The 14,971-nt window shown below is 39.0% G+C and overlaps 1 protein-coding gene across 4 annotated transcripts in view; it reads right to left on the bottom strand.

The window, feature by feature from the left end:
* ARAP2 (ArfGAP with RhoGAP domain, ankyrin repeat and PH domain 2) overlaps nucleotides 1-14,971 on the bottom strand; it is a 199,352-nt gene that overhangs the window by 93,931 nt on the left and 90,450 nt on the right. For all 4 annotated transcript variants that reach the window (XM_075127981.1, XM_048848599.2, XM_048848598.2 and 1 more), the window contains exons 13-15: nucleotides 10,678-10,860; nucleotides 7,357-7,531; nucleotides 5,739-5,873 (exon numbers count right to left, since the gene is read on the bottom strand). In XM_075127981.1, coding sequence (XP_074984082.1) covers nucleotides 5,739-5,873; nucleotides 7,357-7,531; nucleotides 10,678-10,860 — 493 coding nt within the window. The remainder of the gene's footprint in view (nucleotides 1-5,738; nucleotides 5,874-7,356; nucleotides 7,532-10,677; nucleotides 10,861-14,971) is intronic.

The raw sequence follows: 14,971 nt of genomic DNA, 5'->3' as shown, positions 1-14,971 counted from the left end.
GTGGGCACAGACATCAGAACCATACAATAGCTTTGTGTTTTAATTAATGTTTGTACAGCGGTTTGAATAGGTAAGCAATAATTTGTTATTAGGCTCAGCGGTCCTACCCAGGACCCAATGAGAAACACTAAAATGTAGACAGAAGTAACCTCAGGATAAAAATCATCTGCAGGTGAGAGTGGAGCATATTAGCTCTTCATAGGACTGGGTTTTAAGTGCTTCGCAATGAACATACGTCCACACCACAAACTATTCCATTTAATTGGCACTAGAATAGGAATGTTCCTACAGGGCATAGCTGACATATGTATAAGATAACTGGAAAAAATACATCACTTCACTAGCCTACAGTTTGTTTGGTTTTGCCATCCCCTGCTACCAATCCTCACTTTCTTGCACATTAACACTCAGCTAAAGTGAAAAACACAGATCAGTTCTCATAACCAGGACCTAGGAAAACATCCAGTGGTTTAAAATGCCTATTGACAAGTCTAAAGATTTTGCAACAGTCTGAAGCGCAGCGTGAGCTTAGTTTAACAACTTGGTGTATAATCTTGAATACAATCAGTTTTTAAAAAGAAATATGACCACTCATTTTTAAATGATCACCTGTCTATGCAAAATTCCAAGTTTCAGTGTAGAGTTTAAGAGATTTTCAACTCTAATAGGAGCAGAATTTTAGCTGAATTATTATAATCTTGTTGAGATTGGCTTTAGAATGCTAAATGTTTTAGAAGACATCCATCATCCAGCTTTTCTTTCTCCCCTAAAAAAAATAAACACTATTGCACCAGAACAGTAGTAATGTTTGAGAGCTTTTCTCATTGCTTATTAACACCTGTTAACTAACAAACACTTCTCCAAACACTTCTGTTAACTAACAAACACTTCTGCAAATGCTGTTCATCCCTGCTGAAGTCATTGCTAGTGCTACAATGAGAAGTCCACAAAAAGCAGGCCTACCGTCTTCTCTTGGATTGAAAACACAGTAGAAATCCACTAATTCATACTTATTTAATCCACAAATCTGCTATTTTCATGGAATGTAGATAGTCCAGTCATTAGGGCATTATCCTGGCACTTGAGACACTTGGGTTTAATTCTCTTCTCCACCACAGATTCCTGTGTGAACTTGAGCAATTCGCTTAGCCTCTCTGTGCCTCTATTTCCCATTGGTAAGTACTTTGATATTAGTGATTTAAGTAAAAGAAGGCAAACAAAATTTAAGCATAAATAGATACTAATGCATTTTAAAAACAGTGTGTCTTACAAATTTTAAATCACTACGAATAAATAATCAAAGATCAAGCCCAAACATGTACTGTATAAATTTACAAGGGAATTTTTCAGAGGCCAAAGGCAGCTAGAAAAAAAAATCTGCTTCTTTTCCAATTATGGTGTTTTTCTTTCAGTAAAATGCCAGTAGAAAGCATTTTAATGAAGTGTTTGGGGCTTTTCCAAGACTGAGAGGAACACTTGGGAACTTTCAGTAATTATTACTATTGGGAAATCCTGAATCTCTCGATACATTTCAAGTGTATTTCTATAATCTTGCTAATCCAAAACATCCTCACATAGCACTAAAACAAGACACTGCTATTTACCTTCTTCTATCAAGTAACTAAATAATATGTAAAAATAAAGTGAAGCAGAACTTTCAGTAAGAAGAGAGCCATCTATCAGAATTTTCATGCTGGTCAGAAAAATAGGTGTAAAAAAACCTCGTGTAGTTGAGCAACAAAATCAAAAAGGTTTTAAATGCATAACCTTCCTCTGAAAAGTTACTCTTTATAAAGCTCTCATTCGCATTAGTGGATGCCATTACAGAACACTTTGGAGTGATGCTCACAGTCTCTCTTTTTGTAAACATATTTATTTTGTTAAAGGACTTAAGTAGTACTTTTATTTTAAGAGGTGAATTAAAGCTGGAAAACTTTTGTAAAATTCCAAAAGTGGATATATGAACAACCACCCTTTAAAATACATTGCATTATTGGCATATTTTAACATATTTGACAAAATAGCCATTTCCTTAAAATCCTGCTTCTCTCCAGTGATATCCTTGCTTCTCTCCAGTGAGAAGGATATATATGCCATGAAAAAAAAGATTGTTAGAACTGTGCTATTCCACATACAGGTTTCAGAGTAACAGCCGTGCTAGTCTGTATTCGCAAAAAGAAAAGGAGTACTTGTGGCACCTTAATCTCTAAGGTGTCACAAGTACTCCTTTTCTTATTCCACATACAGAAATCCACGTCTGGTCTGGTGAAGACTGGATTCAGATCTGTATTTCACAGATGGTCCTTGAAAATGCTGGTATAACCCACAGATGAATGTGTGTTATCGGTTCCCCTTTGTGCTCAATCCATAGAGGATAAGAGTTTGTTACAGATTCTGCTATAGGGAATTGGCTCTTCAGCTATGGAGGTCCCTGGTTCAATCGCTAGTGTGTTGGCCAAAATAGCATCCATCACATAAATATTTGCATTTTGGAATTAAAAGCAATACTTAATATAATTCAGTATCGGAAATACCTGGAATTCTTTGATAAAAGCTTTCAAACTGCTTTATTGCCAACCCCAAAATTTTATAACAGGAGTCAGAACCCCAAAAATTCAGAAATTTGTTTTTTTTTTTAAAAGCATCAGTGATGGAATTTTGTCCGTCTTCTGGTTTTTTAATTCCTCCTGCACACTCCACAATGTGCAACTACAAATAAATAAAATAAAATATTGTATGAAGTGTCATAGCCATGTCAGACCCAAGATATTAGAGAGACAAAGTGGGTGACGAAATTCAACTTTTGTTGGTGAGAAAGAGAAGCTTTTGAGCTCACACAGAGTTCTTCTTCAGGCCTGGGAAACTTTCTCTGAGTATCACAGCTAAATACAAGATGGAACAGATTGCTCAGCCAAACCATGGGAACAGCCACAGGTACTAGGATGGCTCCTCAATATGCCCACCTCTTCATGGACTAACTTGAAGAAGAATTTCTGGACAAATGCACCACAAAACCAATATTTGAGATACATAAATGATATTTCCATCCTCTGGACAGATGACAAACTCCCTCAGAGATTTCCACCACAACCACGGCGTCTATTAAACTCTCTCTGGAACATTCCCACACTAGCATCAACTTCCTGGACACCACGATCAGCTTCAGCAATGGAACCCTACAGACAACGATATATAAGAAAACCATGGATCACCACACCTACCTTCATAGATTCAGTAACCACCCCAAACACACCAAGAAATCAGTTATCTACAGCCAGGCATTCATATACCACCGAATATGCTCCAAGGAGAAAATCCAGGATATACACCTTAACACACTTAAAATCACCTTCACCACACAAGGGAACTCCACCAGAGAAGTAGATCGCATCCTGGAATGGATTACCCAAATACCTTGAGAAAATCAGCAGAAATAAACTCCATTATAATCGCACATCCTTAGCTGTCACATACCACCCCACACTGCAGCCTATATGGGGTATCATCAAACAAGTACAACTCATACTCAAATGGGGACCTATCCTGAGAAATCTTTCTGAACCTTCTCTTCTAGTTTTCAAACAACCCCGACCCCTCAAACTCTTCAAGTTTACCATCAGAAGCAAGCTCCACAGAGACCAGGCCACACCAACTCAAAGTGGCACCAGATGCAAAACCTGCAGCCATAGCTTCACTACTACAACGATCAGCTCCCATCCCCCAAAACACCTTGCAAGATCCATGGGTCCTACACATGCCTATCACAACATGTGGTATACCTCATCCAGTGCACTAAATACCCCAATAGCAACTATGTGGATGAACCCAGACAAACCCTATGTGTAGGATTCATACAAGGTTCACGTGCTTGGCAACATTCAGGGCACACCCGGAGTGTTGTGTAGGAGCAGTGCACACACAGCTCCTCTCAAGGACATGAACCTTGGAATCTCGCCCAGATGACAGGAACCGCGGGAAGCCTCCCAGGACTGGGCTCAAGGCCCGAGAGCAAGGAATGCGGTAGATAGAAATTGGTAAATAAGGATGTTAAACAAAGCCAGTGTATTCCTTTTATCTGTTGGAGAATGTAATGCACGGGGGGGAGAGAAAGAATAAAGGGGAAGGTGGAAAGCTGACAGGCAGAAGCCCGTTAGCAGACCAGCTTGCTTGCTTGCAAAAAGCTTTGTCCTGTCTTGTCTTTGAACTGCAACACCCTATGCTCTCAAACGAACTCTCTCAGAAAAAATGATAAAAGACAAAAACAACACATCACCTTATCACAAAGCGATCACTCTATATCTGGCCTACCAGACCTCATCCTCAAAGGAAACCCACACAACACCTTCAGAAGACCAGCCTAGCAGCTTAAATTCATTACTCTGCTAGACACCAAAAATCATAGACTAAACAGAGACACTGGATTTATGGCTCATTACAACAATCCCACTAACAACTCCCCCAGATGCTTCCCACCCTCTTTCCTCCCCTCTCACTGGAGGGATATCAATGGACCTCTTCACCTTGAAAGATCTCTTGAAATACATGTTAACTACTTATGCTAAACAATCTGTTCCATCTTGTATTTAGTTGGGACACTCTGAGTAAGTCTCCCAGACCTGAAGAAGAGCTCTGTGTAAGCTCAAACCTTGTCTCTCTCACCAACAGAAGTTGGTCCAAAAAAACTATTACCTCACCCACCTTGTCTCTCTGAATAAAATGTTCATACCAAAAATGCAGCCCCTGGGTCCATGACTCCCTTCCATCCCACTGTTCAGAGAGTTCTCCAGCTCTCTCAGCCTCCAATTTCTGGAAGGCTCTAGCAGCCACCAGTCACCAACTCTCTAATTCTAGCCAGCTACATAGCAAATTTCCCTTGAGCTTCTGCCTCTATTTACTCCCCCTCACTGTTCTGTGGTGGGCTGGGATAAGGCTGCTGTTGCTGCAAAACTTGGAGAGGGGATGACTCCACTGTGCTGAAACTGCACAGTGCTCTGGGTGCTCAAAGAACATAGGGATGCCCCGGTACTGTGACAGCCACTAAGGCTGTATGCAGCACATTGGCTTTCTAGAGTCAAGGGGGAAAATTGCAGCAACTCAAGCAATATTCCTGGACTTCCTGTAATAGGCTGAATCTCACTGGATTTGAAACAGTTGAACACTTGGTACATTTGAATGCAATCTGAATGCTGAGGCTTGGACCTATGCTCGTTTTTATTCCTTTTCTTAGCTCGTGATTTTACTCAAAGAACTAGAAGCCTGAAATTCAGGATTTCTCCGTGATTGTTGAAATGCAAGGCCAATTACACTATTAACCAACAGCCATATTTCTGCCCTCCCTCTTCCCTCCATCCCCCACCCCCACCCCCACCCTTTATGGAGCTAAAAGACTAACTTTTAGCAAAGCCTTTGTATGAAGTCCATTAAAGATGCAGTGGTTGTGGACTGGGACATCAGTCCTTCCCTCTGGTGACCTAAATGTTCTTCCCACTTTTTTACTTTTCAGAAGTTTATTTTTCTTCCTCCTTTTCTTCTCCAGCAACTACTGACCACAGAGATTTGTGGTTACTATGATTTTCTTTGAGTGAATGCTAACTTCTTTTGCCTCTTTAAACACTGGTGTCATTTTAGAGATGTAGTTTTTCTTTACAGAACTTTTAAAAATCTATTGTTAGAAGTTAAGACACTAAACTCATCCATAGTACAGAATCAATCAAGTACAGAAAATAAAAGATATTTACCTTCTTTCAATTTCCTGTCTGTAAATAACTTAGCAGCATTATAAGAAACTTTGTATAAAAATTCACAAAGAAAAGTAGAATGTGAAGCATCTTGAGTGAAGCCACTTTCAAAACCAGTATCATAGTTTGGGAAATCTATGAAGAGAACAAAGCCAATAAACACCACACAGAATTTCCATTATTAACATTTACAGCCATTTGACTTCCTTCGTCTCATTTCTTGAATACATAACTGATAGTGTACACAGTTTTCTTCTCCTCATGCTATGCATGATTTAAATTATATTTCTACTTTTTTATATATTGCTCTAATTGAGTTATTTCTTGCATATATTAAGTAAAATAATAAAGTGTGACTTAAATACTTACATTAGTTGCAATGTTACTGTAATCCAGCAAGGATAAATGTAAATAACCATATGCTTTTATATATATATATAAAAAAGTAAAATAGTTGCTTTACTAAACTTTACTTAATATACTTGAACAAAGATTTTGTTTCCCGAAGTCTCAATCATGCCTTTGCTGCAAGCTCTGAGCGAAGAGCAAAACGAGATTGTGACAGTCACCTTCAGCTTTCCAGGTTCCCCCTTATCTGAGGAAGGAAGGGCCCTGTTCCAGGCACGCTATATAGCTATACTGGCTTGAGCACTGCGGGGAAGAGAAACATAGTCAAGATGGGAGTCTTGCAATCTGCTCTTTCTGGGGCCTTAAGATCATTGCACAACTTGCCTTCGAATGGAATATGGCTGCTTCTTAAGTGAGTGTGCGCATTACACCACGCACCAGAGTCTGCACTGGCTTCTGATTAGTGTCTGGGTGGAATATAAGGAATATAAAGCCCTAAATAATTTGGGCACTCACTGCCTGAGACCACATCTCTGAGCTGTATGAGCTAATATTGACCTGATCTAAGGCAGAGGGTGTTAATGTCAGTGTTTCCCAGAATCCTTGAACTCACTACTCTCCCTGATCAGTCCAGAGTTATTGACTTTCAAGGCAGGCTCTAAGGTTTCTCTCTTTTCTCTGAGCTACACCAGAAGGCATGAGATGAGGGAACCAAGATGGTTTAGTGGGGTAATGCTGTTATTTTATGCTGACTTGATTAAAAAGATGAGCTATATTTTGGGCGACGGTTTTGTGAAAGATGGATACGTCTGTGTGTTGCAGACACTGTTAATGATTTAAAAGCCTGTAGTAAGCACCAACAGCCTCAGAAATGTGCTTTGAACAAATTAAATTGGTATTTAAGTAAAAGTCCCACAATCATTATCCTATGGTCTCTCCAGGTTCTCTCTGTGATTAATATGAAGGCTCTTGGTTTCCACCACCAAGCACGGAAGTTACACATGACTTTTTCTTGATTAAGTGAGATATTAAGCATGATGTTTTAGCAAAGGAAGTAGCATCAAAAACACATACACAGTTAAATTTGATTTTTGCTAAAATTACAATTAATTCCACCACCCCATGTTCCTTCACCATGCCAAGCACATCTGTCAAAGACTTACACTTTTTCAACCCAGTACTGATGTTCTAGATTTTTCTCCATTAGCTCATTACATAAAGAGAGTTTAAAACATTCAAAACATGAAAAGGACATAATATAACTCTATACCTGAGAATTTATTGTGATAGAGGAATTCCATTTGCAGTCTTTGTCCTGCTTTCTTGGCTAGTAAGTAAGGAGTACTGTAAACAGGATCTCCAGTGGCACACATTACATCAGCTCCACTAAACAGCAATGTCATTGTTTCCAACACATCTTGTTTAACTACTGCAGCACACAGGGCCTGATCATGTTGGGGGGGAAATGACAAGTCAGTTTAAAACAGAAAATGAATAGGAGCAAGTATTATTATTTTTGATATAGGTGCAAATTCCGGTGTCCCTGAACTAAACCCGCACACCCTCATTCACAGAGCCTGCATACAGTGGAAAGTAATAGGGGGGAGAGGGAGTAATAGGTAGAGGTCCCTCTAACCCCCTTCCGGGGGGTTCTGAATCCTCCATGTTCTGCAGAGAAAAGGCTATGTGAAATTATTATACAGGGCTGGCTGGCTTGAGTCAATAGATATGCTTGTAGAGGTAGCATATAGGAAGTACTTCACTAACCCTCTCCCTCCATAGCCTTAAGAGAGTTTCTCCCTCTCACATCTCACATTTCTAAAGAAAGCTCTTGCTGTCAAGCCCCTGGTATTTGGAGTGGACTGAAAGGACAGAATTTGGCCCCAAGACTCTATGCTATTAGAAAGTTAAGTGAAATTAACAGATTGCATTTTGAAAATCGTGCCTTTGATTGATAAAGTGATTAATGATTCTGGGGCGCCTCAATTTTAGGGCACCCAATTTGAGATAACTTAAAAAGGGCCGGATTTTCAGAGGGTGGATACTCAGAACTTCCTGAAAATGAGGGCCCTTTAACAAGTGTCAAGTTGTGTGACATCAATCATTAGTCAAATCAAATCACTTCTGAAAATATTGGTCCACATCTTTAAATCAAGAGAAATTACATGATTTCTGCAATCTGTACCAATTCAAGTTCCATGATTTAGTATGCATTTAATATAAATTTATTTGATTTATTTAACAAACAGGTTTCTCTGAAATGAAAGACAAAATATTCTTGTTGCATTGAGCAATTCTATCATGTCAGTTGCATAAGTCAACATGTGTTTATCTAGTATACATGAAAGGACTTTATGTTACTATAAAAGAGTGAAAATGACCCACAGAACCATAGAAATGTGGGACTGGAAGTGACTGCAAAAGGCCATCTAGTCCAGTCTCCAGTACTGAGGCAGGACTAAGTATTATCTAGCTGATTTTTTTTCTTAACACTGGTACAGTAAACTTTTCACTGACATTTCACCGAATCTCTCCCCCACACACAAAATGACTAAACTATAAATAAAATCACTCTCTCCATAGATATTTTGTATTTTTCTGATTAAAAGATTGGGATCATTTTAAAAGAGATTATACTACCACTCTATTTTACAAGGCATGTATAACCCAATAGTGGTCTATTGAGGTTCCTTCCAGTCCTACACTTCTATGATTCTATAATTACTTGGCACTGGCCAAGTAATTACAAAATAATTTCGTGTCCCTGCAGAGCACTTGATAATTACATCTGAAGTTATCCAATAGTTAAATGATTAACACACACCAATTATAGACTTCAGTAGTTAGAAAAATCAAGTTTATAAAACAGAAATAACCAACTACAACTTTTCTCTACTGTTCACAGTTACCGTATAACCAGTGATTTATTACATGGTTATTACACAATGAAAATAGAATGCACTACTTTACTAAGCAGCTTTGGGTGAAATTCACTCCTCTCCACATGAAGCATAAGGGATCAGTTTTTGTTGTGGTGAAGTCAGAAGGTTTGTGACAGAATTTAGTCAAGCCCATGGCAAGCAGTAAGGTTACACTATGGATGGGCTGGATGCCTTTGACTGTCTTTGAATGAAATAAATATGCATTTGTTGCAAATTCTCATGGCTATAGGACTACAAAATAGAGCCATTTCTCTAATACAATGACAAATTCTCCTTTAAATAAGTGGGCTCCTCTCTTTCCAGTTGGGAGCAAAATCATTTTTTGCTAACTCTTATTTGCTAAACTCAACCCACCCTTTCCGCTCCCCCACTTCACTGAATAGTGTGTATGTACACACATTTTCCAAGTTCTGACTAAGAATTAATCAAATATGCAATCTGTCCAATCTCTGTGTATTTTAACCCTGACCATAGCACTTCTTCCCTATCCCTGGACTTCAATACATGTGACTATGCACTCAAATCATCAATGAAAAGCACAGGTCTCCTTTATGAGACAGAATACTGGATATCAAGAAAGTTATACAAAAATTAAAAGTTAATCTAATAATTGATGACAATCTATTTGTGTAAAAAGGAATACTGAGAACACTAGATTTCTCATTTTATTTGTTCCAGCTTGCTTCTCTTCTAATGGGGTACAATCTACCATATAAGAGAGTGTGCATGAGTTACTTTCACACTTGATAACACTCTATGATTTAATGTAGTAAAATGATGTTACATGTCAGATAGATTATATACGACATCATCTGTAGTAGAAGAAACAAACCACTGAAGTGGGAATTTCAATCTGCCAAGTATGTAAATCATGAATTTCTAATTTTCAAGTAACTTATGTTTGTGAATAGACATATTAACAGGAGATACCATCATCTTTTACAAACACAAAGAAACTGATTGAAAAAGCAGCAACAAAATAACATGGGGCATACTTTTAAGAACTATTAACAGACATTATACACATTGAAAATATTTCAGAAGATCAAAAAGTATCAAGGTCGTTTAAGAGTAATTGTACTGTATGCCATATGATTTGTTGCATGCAAGAGTATAATCCAAACAACAGTATCGAACAACATCACCTGCACCTAAAATGCAAGGTGAACAGGCTTAATTTAAGACAACATATTGAGCAGTTTTTATTAAATGTCTCTCGAGATACTTGTGTGTAGAGACAGCATATATTGGGTGCTACCAGTTAACTCCATACCCTTCAGAAAATCAACCACAGATCACAACGGATCATTCAATCATTTCTATCCCCAAATAATGGCTAAATACTGTGGAATTAGAATTTGGGGTCTTTTTATGATGAAGGTATTTTACTACTTTAGTAAGCAAAGATCTACATACTGCTAATACAGTGGACTGTACGGATAAAAAGTATCTGTCATTATTGACTAATAGTTCACATGTAGCCTTGGACAAAAACACTATTGGTGGCAGAATGTTAGCCAGGAGGTTGTCTGCTACCAGTCTAAAAAAAGGTTATACAAGAACTTAAATAGAGTGATTAGGATGGATTTCTGTCTGCACACCCAAACTCACAAATAATGAGGGCGGGACTTAGTTTCCCATAATATTACCTTATTTAATTCTTCTTTGGTTTTGTAGCCCAAAGGAGTTTTCCTGAATCTTCCTTCTTTGTATTTTTGTGTAATAAACGTTATCCTTTTTTCTAGAGAGGAGTCCATATGCAATTCCTCCTCTGGCTGAAGTTTTCCTGCCCAAAAGCTGTTTGCCCTTTTATTTCCAATGACAATAAAAAGCTGTCAAAGAAAAAGAAAAGGTAATTCAATGCAAAAGATATCGAGGTAAACTATAAAATCTTTTAATCTGCTAAACTGAAAGATGATTAGAGAAAATGGAGTTGACGCTGGGGGACAATGGAAGCCTCAACAGAATCATTGCTTATGCTGTCCTGTTAAATGGTGGATGAATAATGAAAGAGTCCAGAGTTCTATGTTCATGATTAATCTCCAGTAACAATGGAGGCTTAACAATGCTACTCAGATACAGTATTTCAAAAGGAACTGGGCAAGATCTATAGAAAGGTTAACAACAAAGGATAAGCAAATATGTACAGAAGCACAGTGCACCAGCCCAGTGCCCGTTACAAACTTTGAAGTAAACACCAACTTTTTCCTGTCAAAGTAACCAACTAATTTCCCCACAGCAAAAAGGAAGATGTGAGGTGATGAAAAAGGATCTCATTGTAGAGAACAGACACGGTTACTCTTAAAAAAATGTCTTCCATTTTCAAAAGGTTTTATTGTTGGATAAATATTCCCTGGGAGTAAAAGGGGGAAATATTGCTGGATGTCTCTCAAAACAAAATATTTTAAACACCACCACTGCAGGAGATTCTCAGGAAGATTATTCTAGAGAGAATAGATATAACTTTCAGAGGAACAGCCGTGTTAGTCTGTATTCGCAAAAAGAAAAGGAGTACTTGTGGCACCTTAGAGACTAACCAATTTATTTGAGCATGAGCTTTCGTGAGCCACAGCTCACTTCATCAGATGTATACCGTGGAAACTGCAGCAGACTTTATATACACACAGAGAATATGAAACAATACCTCCTCCCACCCCACTGTCCTGCTGGTAATAGCTTATCTAAAGTGATCAACAGGTGGGCCATTTCAAGCACAAATCCAGGTTTTCTCACCCTCCACCCCCCCACACAAATTCACTCTCCTGCTGGTGCTAGCCCATCCAAAGTGACAACTCTTTACATAATCAAGTCGGGCTATTTCCTGCATAGATCAAGGTTTTCTCACATCCCCCCCACCCCCATACACACACAAACTCACTCTCCTGCTGGTAATAGCTCATCTAAACTGACCACTCTCCAAGTTTAAATCCAAGTTAAACCAGAACATCTGGGGGGGGGGGGGGAGGTAGGAAAAAACAAGAGGAAACAGGCTACCTTGCATAATGACTTAGCCACTCCCAGTCTCTATTTAAGCCTAAATTAATAGTATCCAATTTGCAAATGAATTCCAATTCAGCAGTTTCTTGCTGGAGTCTGGATTTGAAGTTTTTTTGTTTTAAGATAGCGACCTTCATGTCTGTGATTGCGTGACCAGAGAGATTGAAGTGTTCTCCGACTGGTTTATGAATGTTATAATTCTTGACATCTGATTTGTGTCCATTTATTCTTTTACATAGAGACTGTCCAGTTTGACCAATGTACATGGCAGAGGGGCATTGCTGGCACATGATGGCATATATCACATTGGTGGATGTGCAGGTGAACGAGCCTCTGATAGTGTGGCTGATGTTATTAGGCCCTGTGATGGTGTCCCCTGAATAGATATGTGGGCACAATTGGCAACGGGCTTTGTTGCAAGGATAAGTTCCTGGGTTAGTGGTTCTGTTGTGTGGTATGTGGTTGTTGGTGAGTATTTGCTTCAGGTTGCGGGGCTGTCTGTAGGCAAGGACTGGCCTGTCTCCCAAGACTTGTGAGAGTGTTGGGTCATCCTTTAGGATAGGTTGTAGATCCTTAATAATGCGTTGGAGGGGTTTTAGTTGGGGGCTGAAGGTGACCGCTAGTGGCGTTCTGTTATTTTCTTTGTTAGGCCTGTCCTGTAGTAGGTAACTTCTGGGAACTCTTCTGGCTCTATCAATCTGTTTCTTTACTTCTGCAGGTGGGTATTGTAGTTGTAAGAAAGCTTGACAGAGATCTTGTAGGTGTTTGTCTCTGTCTGAGGGGTTGGAGCAAATGCGGTTGTATCGCAGAGCTTGGCTGTAGACGATGGATCGTGTGGTGTGATGAGCTATTACCAGCAGGAGAGTGAGTTTGTGTGTGTATGGGGGTGGGGGGGGATGTGAGAAAACCTGGATCTATGCAGGAAATAGCCCGACTTGATTATGTAAAGAGTTGTCACTTTGGATGGGCTAGCACCAGCAGGAGAGTGAATTTGTGTGGGGGGGTGGAGGGTGAGAAAACCTGGATTTGTGCTGGAAATGGCCCACCTGTTGATCACTTTAGATAAGCTATTACCAGCAGGACAGTGGGGTGGGAGGAGGTATTGTTTCATATTCTCTGTGTGTATATAAAGTCTGCTGCAGTTTCCACGTTATACATCTGATGAAGTGAGCTGTGGCTCACGAAAGCTCATGCTCAAATAAATTGGTTAGTCTCTAAGGTGCCACAAGTACTCCTTTTCTTTTAGATATAACTTGGCAGCTTTAAAATTTCACTCACACCTTTTCTTGAACTGAACTGAGTTTTTCCTACAAGTGTGTAATGGGAGGACTCCATCTTAGGGTTAGATTAAGGGCCCATTAAGCACATTTCCAATGAAATCATGGCAAAGCAATGCTCCCTTACTGAGTGGATTGCATTCAGTTAACGTTAGCAGGTAGCCATCACTGCTGGATAATGGACAGCATTCTGGAGGGTGGACTGCAATTGTACTAATTCTCAGTGTGGAGATACAGGAGTGTGGAGGAAGAGGAAGGTTATTAGTGCCCACACCACCTTGCACACCACTGTAGAGACCAGCTACAGTCTGGCTTTGTGTATCTAGATTATATCTAAATTATCAAAATCATTTATGCAACATTAAGAAGTATGTGAAGCAATATTGCCCACTTATGATTGTATTGCTAATCTCAGGATAATATTTAATGTATTTCTTAAAGCCCCAGCTCCTGGAGTCATGCAACTTTCTTTTAAAAAAAATGTATTGGGAGGAGAGGGGGGAAATATTTCAGCCCGCATGGTCTTGGAGAGAAGATGGAAAAAACAGAAAGGAAATAAAAATAACTAGGGCTGTCAAGCAACTGAAAAAACTAATCAAGATTAATCACATGATTCAAAAAATTAATCATGATTAATTGCACTGTTAATAATAGAATTCCATTTATTTAAATATTTTTGTATGTTTTCTATGTTTTCAAATATATTGATTTCAATTACAATACAGAATACAAAGTGTACCGTGCTCACTTTATAATTGTTTTTGATTACAAATATTTGCACTGTAAAAAACAAAAGAAATTGTATTTTTTAATTCACCTCATACAAGTACTGTAATGCAATCTCTTTATCATGAAAGTTGAACTTACACATGTAGAATTATCCACACAAAAAATAACTGCATTCAAAAATAAAACAATATAAAACTTTAGAGCCTACAAGTCCACTCGGTCCTACTTCTTGTTCAGCCAATCGCTCAGACAAACAAGTCTGTTTACATTTGCAGGAGATAATACTGTCCACTTCTTGTTTAAAATGTCACCTGAAAGTGAGAACCAATGTTCATATGGCACTGTTGTAGCCAGCGCTGCAAGATATTTACGTGCCACATGGACTAAAGAGACATATGTCCCTTCATCTTCAACCACCACTCCAGAGGACATGCGTCCATGCTGCTGACAGGCTCTGCTCAATAATGATCCAAAGCAGTGCAGACTGATGCATGTTCATTTTCATCATCTGAGTCAGATGCCACCAGCAGAAGGTTGATTTTCTTTTTTGATGGTTTGGGTTCTGTAGTTTCCACATCAGAGCGTTGCTCTTTTAAGACTTCTGAAAGCAGGCTCCACACCTCGTCCCTCTCAGATTTTGGAAGGCACTTCAGATTCTTAAACCTAGGGTCGAGTGCTATAGCTATCTTTAGAAATCTGACATTGGTACCTTCTTTGTGTTTTGTCAAATCTGCCGTGAAAGTGTTCTTAAAATGAACAACATGTGCTGGGTCATCATCCGAGACTGCTATAATGTGAAACAGAGCAGAGACGTACTATTCTCCCCGAAGGAGTTCAGTCAAAATTTAATTAACGCATTTACAAAAAAAAAAAAAAAAAAAAGAGTGTCATCAGCATGGAAGCATGTCCTCTGGAATGGTGGCTGAAGCATGAAGGGGCA

The sequence above is a fragment of the Caretta caretta genome, chromosome 4 (assembly GCF_965140235.1).
Source record: "Caretta caretta isolate rCarCar2 chromosome 4, rCarCar1.hap1, whole genome shotgun sequence".
In the NCBI taxonomy this organism is placed as follows: Eukaryota; Metazoa; Chordata; order Testudines; family Cheloniidae; genus Caretta; species Caretta caretta.
Note: the sequence above shows the minus strand (reverse complement) of the source record. Positions and strands in the feature narration are given on the sequence as shown.